This window comes from Amphiura filiformis, chromosome 2 (genome assembly GCF_039555335.1).
Source record: "Amphiura filiformis chromosome 2, Afil_fr2py, whole genome shotgun sequence".
NCBI classification, from domain to species: Eukaryota; Metazoa; Echinodermata; class Ophiuroidea; order Amphilepidida; family Amphiuridae; genus Amphiura; species Amphiura filiformis.
In genome coordinates this window covers 53,862,919-53,876,022 of record NC_092629.1, presented here as the reverse complement: position 1 = coordinate 53,876,022, position 13,104 = coordinate 53,862,919, and the positions used below count along the sequence as shown (strand labels likewise).

At 38.8% G+C, this 13,104-nt stretch overlaps 2 protein-coding genes across 3 annotated transcripts in view; one reads left to right on the top strand and one right to left on the bottom strand.

The window, feature by feature from the left end:
• The window catches only part of LOC140146382 (mitochondrial import inner membrane translocase subunit Tim21-like), a 50,596-nt gene extending 40,934 nt beyond the window's left edge, over nucleotides 1-9,662 (top strand). For both annotated transcript variants that reach the window (XM_072168217.1, XM_072168216.1), the window contains exons 4-8: nucleotides 50-112; nucleotides 1,808-1,905; nucleotides 3,231-3,304; nucleotides 4,676-4,778; nucleotides 7,642-9,662. In XM_072168217.1, coding sequence (XP_072024318.1) covers nucleotides 50-112; nucleotides 1,808-1,905; nucleotides 3,231-3,304; nucleotides 4,676-4,778; nucleotides 7,642-7,731 — 428 coding nt within the window. In that variant the 3' untranslated portion in view covers nucleotides 7,732-9,662. The remainder of the gene's footprint in view (nucleotides 1-49; nucleotides 113-1,807; nucleotides 1,906-3,230; nucleotides 3,305-4,675; nucleotides 4,779-7,641) is intronic.
• A 75-nt stretch (nucleotides 9,663-9,737) lies between these two features.
• The window catches only part of LOC140146380 (tectonic-like complex member MKS1), a 48,191-nt gene continuing 44,824 nt past the window's right edge, over nucleotides 9,738-13,104 (bottom strand). Inside the window, exons 10-13 of the mRNA XM_072168213.1 lie at nucleotides 12,818-13,037; nucleotides 11,796-11,855; nucleotides 11,592-11,629; nucleotides 9,738-10,591 (exon numbers count right to left, since the gene is read on the bottom strand). Coding sequence (XP_072024314.1) covers nucleotides 10,533-10,591; nucleotides 11,592-11,629; nucleotides 11,796-11,855; nucleotides 12,818-13,037 — 377 coding nt within the window. The 3' untranslated portion in view covers nucleotides 9,738-10,532. The remainder of the gene's footprint in view (nucleotides 10,592-11,591; nucleotides 11,630-11,795; nucleotides 11,856-12,817; nucleotides 13,038-13,104) is intronic.

Sequence of the window (13,104 nt, the reverse complement as noted above, 5' to 3'; positions counted from 1 at the left end):
ACAAGTAGTACATGTATATTGACCCATTATACATATCTTTTTATTTCAGTTGCCCAAGCAGGGAAAGACACCATGTACACAGGAATTATTATAGTTGGTGTAGGAGTAACAGGTAAGGGCATGACAACTAAACCCTAGCGCCAGTTGACTGCAGGTGCCTTGGCAGAACTGGCAGGTTGACCTCATAGAAACCAGAATTGCTGGTTCTGTCAGGATGCTTGTGGTCGACCAGTGGCTGGGTTTTGAAGCCATTCCTTACTTATTTTAACCCTATGAGAACTACCTGCCGATTGGCCATAAAGAAGTTTTCATTATCAATTGCCCAATCAGCAACATAGTTAGAATAATTTCACCACACAAAAAACTGGGGTGAATTATCTGCAAAACTCCATTCTGATTGGTGAATAAAATGAAAATATCATGTAATTGACCAATCAGAGGCAGTGTTAGATCCAAAGGTAGTGCTCAGGGGGTTAAAGATTTAATCTTAGACAGAATTATAAAGACCAGTTTGCATCTTACGTCATTGTCAATCAAACTTCCCACGACCCTGGGTTGGCTTGTAGCTCGTAAAATGAAGGTTGATTCATTTGGTGCCGATCGGAAAAAAGGAATCACAGAAAATGGCGAAAAATTATGCTACTTTTACAAGGCAAAAAGCAGCTTTTCCTGTCACTAGGTCTAGGACCTAACCTAATTCTGTCTTAAATCTTTGTGAACGGTCAATTTTGACGAATTGTTTGAATCATTGCTAAGGGTCATTTTTGAAAGTTAAGCAGATGCTTACAACATAAAATTTATACATGAGTGCCCCCCCCCACTCCATTCACCCAGCAGCCTATGTGAATGTTGGATAGGGTTATTTTCCCCACTTTTTGGCAAAATAACAAATTTTTTGTTCTTTTCAGCCACTTTTTAACAGTTTTTAATTCTTTTTTTTGTCTTTTTTTTTTATTGCAAACTCTAATGGTGACCCGCAGGTGAAATTGCTAGAATTGTACATTAAACACAACTAAACAGACATAATGCAATTTCCAGGCAGCAGCTTAATCAGCGCCAATATTGCAACATTGAAACAAACAACTATACAAACATCCAATCCAACCCAACCCCATCCTCCTATAGGCAATGAGGATAAAGTGCCTTGCCCAAGGACACAACACGTTGGCACGAGCGGGGCTCGAACTCGCAACCTATGGATTATGAGTCGAGCGCCTTATCCACTCGGCCACACATGCTCCCTTTTGGCCGGGTGTCCCTTCCCACAATTCAAGCAGGATTGGCGCTAATGCCCCTGAGGAAAACCTTAGTAATGTCCCACATCTGGAGTGTAAATTTCAAATGGGGTTACCAGAAATGGGTGACTCCATTTGAAATATACACCCCCTGTGTGGGAGATTACTAAGGTCATGTCTTCCATAAGGGGTGTATGAAATTCATCTGGAATAGCCCCTTGTATCCCACTTCATTATTAAATGCCATTGGGAAATGTTTCAAACAAACAGTAAAACAAAAATATAAAGACATTAATGCACCACAAACCATGTCAAACCAGAAATAAAAGTAAGAAGGATAATTATGCAAAAGCTATTATCAGATCTAACTTTAACAAACAACTTGCAATTTATGATGTCGCATAAACTGTAAGTATAAAGCTGGGCATTTTATTAGAACCCTAATGGGCTATTCCAGTTAAAATCTACACTACCCCTTTGGAAGATATCTTTCACAGGGGGAGTATGTTTTTCAAATGTAATTGGTCAGAGTTAACCATTTTGAAACCCGGGTTCTATTTGTATTTCCATAGGCTTAATGTTCTACACAGTGTTCAAGGAGTTATTTTCATCAAACAGTCCCAATGGAGTCTACACAAAAGCACTCAAAATATGTCTACAAGATGGAGAGGTAGGTGTTTGCCGGCAAATGTAGGCATTAATATGAAACTAATTCTAACCGCTGATGTTACTGCCGGGGACCGTCCTCTATTTAGCCGCCATGTGCAATTGATTGCAAGTAGATATAAAAATCAGTCTAAAATTCAAAAACATTTTGTATTATTTGTTTAACCCCATGAGAACTACCTGCCTATTGGTCAAAAAGAAGTTTTCATATCAATTGGACTAATCAGCAACATTGTTAGAATAATTTTCACCAAACTAAAAAATTGGGGTGAATTACTTGCAAAGCTCCATCCTGATTAGTGATTAAAATGAAGATATCATGTAATTAACCAATCAGAAGCAATGTTAGATCGGCAGGTAGTGCTCGGGGGTTAAAACAGGTCAACGTCCCTGGTTAGGTGCAGAAAATCAGAAAACATATGTCCGCATTCATCGGTCCAGTACAGTCTCCATTTGCTGGTGAATACATGTAGGAGAGGGGGTGTGTGGGGGTGTATGTTTGTGTGACAGCGTTTGTATTCATTCAAACTGGCGGGGTGTTCAAAAACTGTTCATATTATACACATACCAACTGTGGAGCCTTATTGCAATTGTGGTGCTCCATGGTTGGCGGTAGCTTCAAAAACAGCCACCGGGTAATAAAATAACCCCATTTTGTGATCCGAACACACCCAAATTTGGTTGTGTACATATGGATGTTTGTGTGGAAAACTCAATGGTCAGAATAATATGTGTGTGAAATTTAACAGTTGGAACTCCCCTTGGGCGTGGCGGTGGGGGGAGGGGCATTCATAGTTGTGTGACAGTGTATGTATGAAGAAACACCAAGTTTAAAACAACGATGAAAAGGAAGGTAGAAAAAAAATTAGATGACAAATATTTAAGGTAGATTTACATTGAGTTGGGGGTTTTCATGTGTTATTGATCAAGAGCAAGTATACATTGATTGAAATATTGCAAATGGCAGCTATTACTTTTATCCTCTATCCCACTCATTGTGGCCGTAAAGGTGCAGACACCACAGTGGGTGCATAGCATGCCGTGGTTCGGAGAGTCACATAAAATGGTGGTCCCATGGACCAAAAGAGCAATATCTGGACATGTAAAAGTTGCAGGCCTTTTCGTAAAGAGCAGGGGATCAGCCCAGGCCTGTTGTCTGTCACACTCAGCATTGAGGTCAACTTGTGCTGCCCTTTGGGGCTTGGCAGCATATCGACCCATGGCGCGCTTTGAGGAATCTGAGTATTCAGAAAGCGTGGATAAATGCCGTTTTATTATTATTATTACTTTTTACTCTACATGTACTTACAATGGTCTTTTTCTCCTCAGATAATAGAAGAACTTGGTGAACCGATCAAAGGTTATGGCGAGGAAACAAGGAGGCGGAGACGTAGACATGTCAGGTAAACATCTCGCATATCAGGGTGGGGTGGGTTGTGCTAATCATATCTTAAGTCTGCACAAAAAGTAACTAAGCTGTTATAAATACGCCTATAGATTCAGAACTAATAATTGTTTTCACAATATTTCAACATACATGTAGAGAGAAGCATGATTTATTTACGCGCATTTTGATACCCCATTCGTCAAATGTTGTTCAATATTAACAACACAGTATAGTGTTGTTACAGAAAAATACCCGCATTTAAAAGTTGCAGTTTACAGCGATTAATGGTTATAATGCAAGCACTGTAAACACGTAAAGCCCGCCATTATCTTCGCGCTTACTTCAAATCAATACAAATAACTGCAACTTTTAATTTGGGGTATTTTTCTCTCAAAACACTGCTGTATTGTCAATATTGAACGAAATTTGACAAATGGGGTATCAAAATGCACGTAAATAAATCATCCTTCTTTTTATGTTGAAATATTGTGAAAACAATTATTAGTTCTGAATCTATAGGCGTATTTATAACAGCTTAGTTACTTTTTGTGCTGACTTTACAATAGCTGCCCTAACTGTATGCATATGTTGTACACATCGAAAATTTGATGTCTGGCAGCTGTGCAGATAATGTGATTCTCTATACAGTGATACTATATAAGCTATTTGTTTGTTTGTTAATAATTGCCCGCTGCATCTTCCTTTTTAGCCTGAAAAACATTGTGTTTTGGGCAAAAATAGGGTAAAATTGTGCACTTGCCTGTCAAATACCGATATTCATCTTCATTTTTGGCTAAAATATCGAGTCTGAAATTGACAATATTTTATGCACAAATGTTCCAGACAAACCAGCACATAATATGCTTGTCCCCCCCCCCCCCCCCCTTAAATTGTAATGCTTCCATAGACACCGGATGAAATCATCTACATCCCTGTGAAAAATGTCCAAATAAGTATTGCTGTGTACATGTATGATGGCAGCCAACATGCACAATAGAAATATACTTGAATGTAAACTGAGCTCAAAAAGAAACTTTTTTTTACAAGGTCATATATCTTAAACATCTGAACAAACATTTTTGGGTTTAACAAACTGTTATAAAACAATTAATTGTCCAATTGTAATTTTGACTTATTTGAAAGACTGTCTATTCTTCTTTCCAAATATATATGACTTTTGTTGAAACTACATAATTTTGACCCTTTTTTCAGGTTTATTTCCTTCCATGCTATGTGTTATTTTGGTTCATTTTGATGGACAGGATTTTAAGCTATGACCTTGTGAAAAATTATAAGGTTCTTTTAGAGCTCAGTTTACGTATGTTGCTTGAAAAAATAATTATTAATGTGTTTGTTTATTTCCTGCATCATTCTCTCTCACTCTCAGTCATTTAGATTATACGGACCAAGATGGCGTCCGACATATGCGAATGAAATTCTACATGAAAGGGACAAAACGGAGAGCCACTGTCCATCTGGAAGTAAAAGCTGTAAGTATAGCAAAGGTCCTGGGTTGGCCCCTTGTACAAATGATATGTACCCAACCCAGAATAGGCCTGTAGTCTGGGATATGTTGCAGGGGTTGCAGAATTGGGTTATTCCAGTTGAAATCCATACACCCCTATGGAAGACATGTCCGTAATATCCCAAACAGGGAATGTTAATTCCAAATGGGGTTTCTACCTGAATGTGTGACTCCATTTGAAATCTAGTGGGAGATTATAGTCATGTTTTTGGGTGTATGGATTTCAACTGGAATAGCTCAACTAATGCAATCATCTAATTGGGTTACCTGAATGGGTGATTCAGTTTGAAATCTACACTCCCCCTGTGTGAGAGATTAAGGTCATGTCTTCCATAGGGAGTGTATGGATTTCAAGTGGAATAGCCCAACTAATGCAATCATCTAATTGGGTTACCGTGAATGGGTGATTCAGTTTGAAATCTACACTCCCTGTGTGAGAGATTAAGGTCATGTCTTCCATAGGGAGTGTATGGATTTCAAGTGGAATAGCACATTTTCAACATGTGGATTCCCAAATAAATTTAATTGGATTGGGAAAACCTCATTTTTGTGGGCAGACATAATTTTCAAGTGGGGTTGGTCGATGGGAACTGTAACTAGACTTAGCTGTGGTCTAAGACCACGAACACAGCCGTGTTTTGACGCCTTAATGACCTTTGACCTCAAAATATATAAACGCCCATAGACATTGGCTAATGTCAATGTATGGGTGCAAGTGGCACCACTTTGCTATGTTATTTGTGGCAGAAAGGGCATTTTGAAGGTTTTTCGTCTCAGACCGGAAGTGACCCCTTAATGACCTTTGACCCCAAATGAAAAATACCACATGTACAATAGGTAAACACAATTTACGTGTGAATATACCATCACCCTCCAATGTTTTTCTTAGCAAATAAAATTTTTTGAAGGTTTTTCGTTTTATACCGGAAGTGACCCCTTAATGACCTTTGACCCCAAATTTGTGAGGACCCCATAGACACTGGGTAATAACAATGCATGTGTGCAAGTGGCGTCACTGTCATACGTAATTTGTGGAAGAAGAAGCATTTTAAAGGAATTTCGTTTTATACCGAAGTAGCCCTTAATGACCTTTGACCCTAAATGAAAAAATACCACAAATGCACAGAGTAACTACAATATATTTGTGAACATACCGTTACTGTCCTATGTTTTTCTTAGCAAATAAAAATTTTTGAAGGTTTTTCGTTTTATACCGGAAGTGACCCCTTAATGACCTTTGACCCCAAATCTGTGAGGACCCCATAGACACTGGTAATAACAATGCATGTGTGCAAGTGGTGTCACTGTCCTACGTAATCTGTGAGAGAAGCATTTTGAGTTGAAATCACGTTTTTGACCCCTATGACCCCTGTTTGACCTTTGACCCCACGAGTTTCATGTGACATGTAGGGGCATGGTCAATGATCATTGTGACCAAGTTAGGCCAAAATCGGTGCAAGCATGTAAGTGCTAGAGCAAATGTAGTGGTCGGCAGAAGAAAGAAGAAGAACTAGACTTAGCTGTGGTCTAAGACCACGAACACAGCCGTGTTTTGACGCCTTTAATGACCTTTGACCTCAAAAATATATAAACGCCCATAGACATTGGCTAATGTCAATGTATGGGTGCAAGTGGCACCACTTTGCTATGTTATTTGTGGCAGAAAGGGGGCATTTTGAAGGTTTTTCGTCTCAGACCGGAAGTGACCCCTTAATGACCTTTGACCCCAAATGAAAAAATACCACATGTACAATAGGTAAACACAATTTACGTGTGAATATACCATCACCCTCCAATGTTTTTCTTAGCAAAAAAATGTTGAAGGTTTTTCGTTTTATACCCCTTAATGACCTTTGATTCCAAATTTGTGAGGACCCCATAGACACTGGGTAATAACAATGCATGTGTGCAAGTGGCGTCACTGTCATACGTAATTTGTGGAAGAAGAAGCATTTTAAAGGAATTTCGTTTTATACCGGAAGTAGCCCCTTAATGACCTTTGACCCTAAATAAAAAAATACCACATATACACAGGGTAACTACAATGTATGTGTGAACATACCGTTACTGTCCTATGTTTTTTCTTAGCAAATAAAAAAATTTGAAGTTTTTTCGTTTTATACCGGAAGTGACCCCTTAATGACCTTTGACCCCAAATCTGTGAGGACCCCATAGACACAAGATAATAACAATGCATGTGTGCAAGTGGTGTCACTCTCCTACGTAATCTGTGAGAGAAGAAGCATTTTGAGTTGAAATCACGTTTTTGACCCCTATGACCCCTGTTTGACCTTTGACCCCACAGGTTTCATGTGACATGTAGGGGCATGGTCAATGATCATTGTGACCAAGTTAGGCCAAAATCGGTGCAAGCATGTAAGTGCTAGAGCAAATGTAGTGGTCGGCAGAAGAAAGAAGAAGAAGAAGAAGAAGAAGAAGAAAGAAAAAGAAAAAAAAAAGACACAGCCGTGACTAACGTCACGGCTGTGTAAGAAGAAGAAGAAGAAAGAACCTGTAAGAAAAAAGACACAGCCGTGACTAACGTCACGGCTGTGTAAAAAAACAATTTCTGGAGGCTAAAATTACCCTCAAAATATCACCAAAGTCTGAAAATCTGGAAAAATTATTTTTTGCAAACATATTTATATTTATATTTAGCCAAAATTGGCTAAAAAAATGGCTTTCAAAAGTTAATATTTCAGAGTAAAATGCTTTTGTTTTCTGGCATTTTTTTTCTCAATTTCTTTTCTGGCAACTTTCCACTCATTTTGTGAGAACAAGTCTTACATTATCCTAATTTTTGTTTTTTATCCTTTTTCCTTTCACAGAATGAGAGTGGCAAATTTGAATACAGATATCTATTTGCAGAGCTTGATGGCTACCCACAGAAGACAATTATACTAGAGGATAATCGTTGATGATAATGCACTAGATTTGAGGGTGGGGACGGGGGAGTGGGGACGGGGAGGAAAGGATGGAAGGGGGAGGGTCAAGCAGTGTTTGAGCTAGCCACCTGTCTCAGTTATTTTGGATTGGCATGCTGCTCCTGGTATGACCAAAATGAATGACTTTGACAGATGGTTAATTGTAATTACAGAGTGGAAAGGTTTTTGGAACTCAATTGAATTTAATTGTGCTACATGTATTCCAGTTTAAATCAATGACACCCCTTAGGAAGATGTGACTTCCACACAGGGAGTACATAGTGTGAATTTCAAATGGGGTTACCTATAATTGGGCGACTCCATTTGAAATCTATAATCTGTTATATTAAGAAATTTAGACACTGGCAGCTAATGCAATGTGTAGCTTAACACTGGATTTAAGTAATGTGAGCACGAATCCTAAAATAATGCCAAAATTGCACGAGCTACAGTGACCCATTTGGGGATCAATATAATAGCAGCAATCGTGAGTTGTAGTGTGTACTGGAAGTACTGAAACTGTTTTTCTGAACCGCAAACTGCTTTAAGGTCACAGCCAGATAGCACCACAAGGGGGCATGGAAGAAACGATCCCCACTCAGAGACACCCCAGTCCCCCCAATAAAAAATTAAATTAAAATTAAGAATGTTCATGGCACTATGATTTTGACCCCCCCCCTGCAATTTACTTTCTTCCCCCTCCAGAAAAAAATTCTGAGGCTGCCACTGGTCAGGATCACCATCCATAAATGTAGAAATATATGCAACACCATTATGTTTCTATTGGCAAAAATACCAGGTGTCACCTGAATGATGTGGTTAACAGTTGCCAGGTGACCACCCTCAGTAATAGAGGTTATCCACTTCACTCATGTGTGACTTCTAACAAAAGGCACTGGTTCCCGTAGTATTCCTCATTCAAACCAATTCAATGCATGACCTCGGAGTTTCCTGCATGACTTTGGCGGGCTATTTTGAAACAGCCATGGTTGCACATGCAGGTACTTCTTTGAAAGTCCTAAACAAGGTATAGCAGTCGTTGATAGGATATGCAGCTTATAGAACATGGGTAACTTCTATCTGTTTTGACAGAGCATGCTAATCAATAACTCTCCAAACTTTTCCCAGTAGAAATACATCTAGTGTTTTTCAGAATGAAGCAGTAACAAAATTGCGGTATTCCAGTTAAAATCCGTACACTCCCTGTGGAAGACATGACCCTGGTATTCCAAACATGGAGTGTGAATTTCAAATTGAGTTACTTGAACAGGTGACTCCATTTGAAATCTACACTCCATGTGTCATGTCTTCCATAGGGGGGTGTATGGATTTCAACTGGAATAGCCCATTAATTTAATGTCATTGAAATCTGCGCAACACAAAATGGAAGCAAACTTGTTGCATTACCAGACCAGTAAAACAATCACTGGGAGCAACTCACCACACAGGGATGATGGTATGCCTATATCGACTGGGCTCAGTGCTACAAAGCTGTATCTCCATTAGCTCTGGGGTAATAATGTTATTCATAAGTACAATTGCATTTATACACAACATTATCCTGGAGCGCTGAATGATCCGCTGTTGGAGATGTGGCTTTGTTGCACTGAGCCTTCAATATCGTCTTGGGCAGGAAAAACCTACTTGTGCTTTTGGCCTCTGAACATGTTTAAAACGAAACTGCCAAAATGTTACGTAGGAAATTTTGCTATAAACATGTTCAGGGGCCAATGACACATAGGTTTTTCCTGCCCAACGATGATATGTAGATCTAATATAGGCACAAATGTACAGTCCTGTGTAGCAAAAGCTGATAAAGAAACCATGTATGGGGAAATAGTCACTCTTTCAATAAAAAACAAAATGTGTGAGACATTGCATTATACTATACATAATAAAACACTATTTTATTTGATATGATTTAATCATCGTCTTGGAATGTTTTTATTTCTTTCTTCTATTATCTGTTCCAACTTCAATGAAACCTCTGTAGTATTATTATTATTTTTATTTTCTTAAATCACAACATTGTTTTGTATGAAAAATGTCCCGGTTGACCTTGCGATGCAGCACATCAAATGGGGGGACTTTGCAACAAAGTGCTTTTTAAAATAGACAGAAAAAATAGAATTTGGGATGCCTTTTCACTTATAAAATATGAATGCCTTGATCAATTTTAGCAAATGAGGTGTAATTTTAAAGCTTGCAAAATGCTTTCAGAGCACAAATACTGAACTCAAAATTGACTTTACCTGAAAAGTCCCCCCTTATGATGTGCTGCATCACAATTTCGAAGGGCCAGGGGCACCAAGAAGATCAAATACAGTAGTTGGCAAGTTCCATCTGATTCTGACGGAATGCATATTAGTTTCAAGTAATTTTGTAGACGAGTCCAACTCGGGATTACATGACGCATCGATATTGCACAAATTTCAATTCAATCCCCAGTGTTTAGCCACTCCATGCACAGTTAGTCAGAACTCATTATCACTGATATTAAAATGGAACTTTCGCTGTCAAACTTCTCAATGCAGTTTAAACAATCAAGGTTTCCAAAATCCTTGATAACTGGGGGTGGGGGCTTGGTTCGTCCAAGGGGCATAAATCATCATTCCGTCATAAATCATCATTTGTCAGCAATTCTCAGCTCAACACCTAGGTTTGGTCCTCATCACGATGCCAATGTTCCCTTGATAATGGGGGCATTGGTTTGGTATAAGGGTCATAATTCATCATTCCCATCTGTTGCATGCATTGTCAGCAATTCTCAGCTCAACACCCAGGTTTGGTCCTCATCATGATGCCAATGTTTCCCTTGCCGCTTGCATTCGCTTTCTTGCTCGCTGAAATAATTCTGAAAATATATCGGAGATATGAACACTATTAGCAATTGATTAATCAATTTATATTTTACCTCCAAAATCAGGATTTATAATAAATTTAAATGTTTCAATGTCATTTCACAATCTCCAACCGTGCAACAATATTTTCTACAGGCTGCAATATCTCATCACCTTTTCCTGATCATAGCCAGCGCACGGTACAAATGTAGTATGACAACTATTACCCAATGTCCCTTTATTCAGTTCTGAATAGTTTTGTCAACCATTTCCCCGAGTTAACCAATGGTGCCAGTGATAATGGAGTGATTGTCAAAATCTGCATGATCAGAAGGGCAAATTGGAAACTAGCGCAAGTAATTCCCAAATTCTTAGGTAAGTATTTTCCGGAGTAAAAACATAAGACAAATTTGATTTTTGGCACCAACATTTTTGGGACAACTTAAAAATTTTGAGGCCAAGCAGAATAGGTTATCCAGAGGACGATCTCCATTTTTACCTTGTTTCGGACACTGGCTATGGTAATTATATGTTACATACTACTTCTACGTATTAATTAAATCAATTTCTATATTACAAGGATATGTTGGATCATTAACCACCATCCAAATCAGAATCCCTCATTTTGCCCATAAAAACTTACTCTGAATAACTTACTCCCATGGTTCAGTTTAATACCCAATTCTAAATGAACTCTGGGGAGCTAGCCAAAGTCTGACTTTTTATTTAATCTACAGATGTTGCTAATTAAATTCAGACTTTTTTCCAAGTTAATACCCCAGCAAGTTACCAGCGCAGGGAATTGAACCTGGGACCTCATTATGTACCATAAGTGGGTACTCAAGCCACTGTGTCACATTCTCCCTCAGATTCAACTTACTTAGTACTGATGTGACAGACGCTTGCATACTCAGCCCAATGTAAAGATATGGAATTGAACCTGGGACCTCACCATATACTATAAAGGAGTACTCAAACCACAGTGCCACACTTTCTCTCTTAAATTCAACTTACCTAGTACTGATGTGACAGACGCTTGCATACTCAGCCCACTGTAAAGATAAGGATAACAATGTTTTGATTTAATATTAATCAAGATCTTTTGTGCTTACAGTGCTCCCTGGCAGCTCAGCAGACACCAGTTTTGTTGTTTTGTCCTAATTTTGTTGTTGATTGCCCAATGAATAAAATCAATAAAAATAAATAAATTATACCTACCCTAATTTGTCTAATAAAGTCCCCACTCGTTTCCTGGATGTTGCTCTGTCCATGAAGGTCCTGAAATGCCAAGTTACAAATGAAATGGTCAGATAATTGGTGCTACCTTTTCTGTTAGACTGCTGCAATCATTCTTGTTGCATTGAGACTACCACAGCAGCTGATCGGTGTATCCCATCATGCTCTGCAGTACCACAGTAGAACTGCACATGCCATAGAAAGTGCACAACATCCCTTACTTCAACTTTCAATTACTCGCTTATATCAGGGGAGTTTAGACTTTTGTTTGAAAAAATATGATCTCTAAATTGTGAAATTATCCATATAGCTCTCAATATCTAAGCAGCTCTTGTTTATATTTTGTATACATTTGCTATGGAGCAAACAGATAGACTGCAATGCATGATGGGATACTCTCCTTAGCTGCTGTGAGACTACGCAGTGTCCTTTTTTACCCTTTGATCAAGTTTAATTTGGTATTGAATTGTGGGATAGGCTTTTACGACAGGAGTTCATAACAATTAATAAGTTTTTAGCGGGTTCGCCGTCGGACAAGTTTAGAACTGTACCTCTGACTTCTTCAGACCAAAGAACTAAAGTATGAGATATGTAGGCCGACCCTTGCCTACTGGTGGCTCTGCAAAGAGCTGTTCACTGTGAACAGTGAACAAGCAGACCTCGCCTATCTGCTAATGTAAATGCTTATGGTGGCTCTGAATAGAACCATCACTGAAGACTGCCCCTTGTGAACAGTGAATAGCAGACCTCACCTATCTGCTAATGCAAAAGTTTTTGGTAGCTTTGAAGATTGCCCATGCCAACAGAGAACAATCAGACCTTGCCTATCTGCTAATTGGTCAAAGAAGAAGAATTGCTGACCCGAAGAAGTCAGAGCTACTCCTGACGAAAGCTTAACAGTTCTAAACTTGTCCGATGGCGAACCCGCTAAAAACTTACTAATTTGAAAATAGTTTGTTATTGGAACAGATAAGAGTTAGGTCAAATATGATAATACAACTTACTGGCTTTGGTGCAGTATGTTCAACTTCAGACTCACAGATCCCATAGTCACTGTCTTGAATCCAAATTTGCTGATCACCTTGTCTCCTTCGTATGTAATAGGCACTGATGTATAAGTAGGATCCTCTAACTCTGGGGACCCACCGATGAAGAATCTCCTGAGGTCATCATTGGCACCACGCCCAGCTGGCCTCCAGGTATTTACCTCTAATGCGTGCATACCTAGAAATAAATAATGATGCAAATTAATGTAAATGTGTGTTGCTATACAGAATAGCTTCATGAACCT